Genomic DNA, 2,162 nt, shown 5'->3' with positions numbered 1-2,162 from the left:
GAGCGTATGTCGTAGAATATACAGCATAGCATATAACAGAAAGCATGCATTAGTAATAACAACTAAATAAGACATATAGCATGTAACATGTACATATAAAACGACACAAAAACAACCATATACATATATAACACACAACAAATGACTGTTCATCCTCATATCAGTCATGTGCGAACATGCATGCAAGCCTGTATCTACATGGCAATGGTAGGTACTTTATGCCTCTGACTATACTCACATCCATCCGTACATGCTTCTATATCCCCGCAGAACGAAGTAGGACAACCCAAGTACATCTCTACACAGGCACCTCTGAAGCACACCATGGGGGGTATGTCGTATATGGTACAACCCCTCAGAGCGTGGCTGTCGTATTTGTGTCGTATTTGTCGTACGACAGGGGTTTTTAGGGTTTAGGAAACCCTAAAACCCGGTGGGATTGTCGCGTGTTGGTATGATTGTCGGAGGTTACAACAGAAGAGTGATTGTCATATGCTGTTTGGACTGTCATATATGGACTGTGTTGTTTAGATTACCATATTTGGGCTATGGTATTCAGGCTACTATATATGGACTATGTTACCCTGACTGCTATATATGGACTTATGATATTATGACTACTATAAACGGACTGTGATTGTACAAAAAAAAATACGTTCTCTCACTTGGTAGCTATACATCAACTACAATTACAACTCCAATTACAAATATATACCCAAACCCCTATAACATATACACACACACTACAACTATAACTACAGTTACAAATATATACTCAACACCCTAAAAAATAACTACAGTTACAAATATAAATCTAAACCCCTAAAACATATACATAAAATACAGCTTTAACTACAACTACAATTACAAATAGTATAAGAACACACATATACATATATGCATATATACATTTACATATATGTACACATACAAATACAGATACATATACATGTACATATATACATAAACATACACATACGCATGCACATACACATACACATACGCATAAACATACACATACACATATACCTTACACCTATCAATCCGCTATACACAGACTTCTGGCACATGATCTATCAAGAAGATACACGACAAATCGTGAACCTGACAAACAGTTCGGAACTTTCTCGCGGCAAAACGGTCGAGTATTGGCCTACAGAATTTGACGAACCAATGGTAAGCCTGAAATGTTACGTCTTAGACATTTGGGATGAATCATAATCCCTTCTATTTAGTGTGCAGAATTAGTTGAATTAATGCTGAGCCACTTTATGTTATGTCAACGTAGTAGCTGACTAAAGGCCGTTCTATTTATATTACACACTTCCATTAGCTATGGACAATTCGTTATGTTTAGTGTGCGCGTATACCTACTACAATGCATGTATAGTGCTTACACGTTTGGAATTAATTGTCATCCCTTCTATTTAGTGGTGCACTAGTTCAATTAATGTTGAGTCCCCTGATGTTATATCATCGTCGTAGCTGTATATAGGCTGTGTTTTATTTATAGCACACACCTTCATTGGCTACTGGCAGTTGTTTTTGTTGAGTGTGTGTATGCTTATTGCGCTTCATATGTAGTGTAGTGTGTTGGTGACAGGTGAGAATAGGTTTTAGGGTTTGGGGGATTTAGGGTTTAGCTGGTGGCGGGGCTGTAGTGTACATACGTTGGTATGCTGTGTTTCTATTGGTTAAGCTATCTAAGTGCTATGCTGTGATTCTATTGGCACATACGGTATTAATCGATCCTGACATTAATTTTATTTATCCACATTATTTTAAATAATTGAGATAAAACATTAATTTAATTAAGAATTATATTAGTTATCACATTAATCTAAATTAATCAATAATATCAACCAAGCACATTAATCTAATTAATCAACAATATAACAAATCTAACACATTAATTCAATTAGTACACCCCGTCAAGCAACATTAATCGGACTGGTGTCACTGAACCATTCAACACATTCATCAACTGATATATACACACCATTAATTCGAAATAATTTTAAATTAATTTGAATTCCTGTGTGTAGGAGTGCAACAGTCTTTCCATCGCTCTGATTGGCGATGACGAAGTCCACGGTTTCATGTACCGTGAATTTGCTATCACCAATACTCAGGTAGGTACTGGAAATGCATTTATTACCAAT

At 36.1% G+C, this 2,162-nt stretch overlaps 1 protein-coding gene across 1 annotated transcript; it reads left to right on the top strand.

Annotated features, from left to right (window-relative positions):
- Positions 1-285: 285 nt before the first annotated feature.
- On the top strand, positions 286-2,132 carry SARC_13831 (protein-tyrosine phosphatase; the record flags this gene model as incomplete). Its single annotated transcript, XM_014292037.1, has 3 exons — positions 286-331; positions 1,058-1,176; positions 2,046-2,132. Coding segments are annotated over exons 1-3 (213 nt in total), but the record flags the coding sequence as incomplete, so codon positions are not given.
- Between the last annotated feature and the right edge of the window lie 30 nt (positions 2,133-2,162).

Source organism: Sphaeroforma arctica (genome assembly GCF_001186125.1).
Source record: "Sphaeroforma arctica JP610 unplaced genomic scaffold supercont1.3796, whole genome shotgun sequence".
Lineage (NCBI taxonomy): Eukaryota > Ichthyosporea > Ichthyophonida > Sphaeroforma > Sphaeroforma arctica.
The sequence above is the reverse complement of the archived record's forward strand: the minus strand, read 5'-3'. Positions and strand labels throughout refer to the sequence as shown.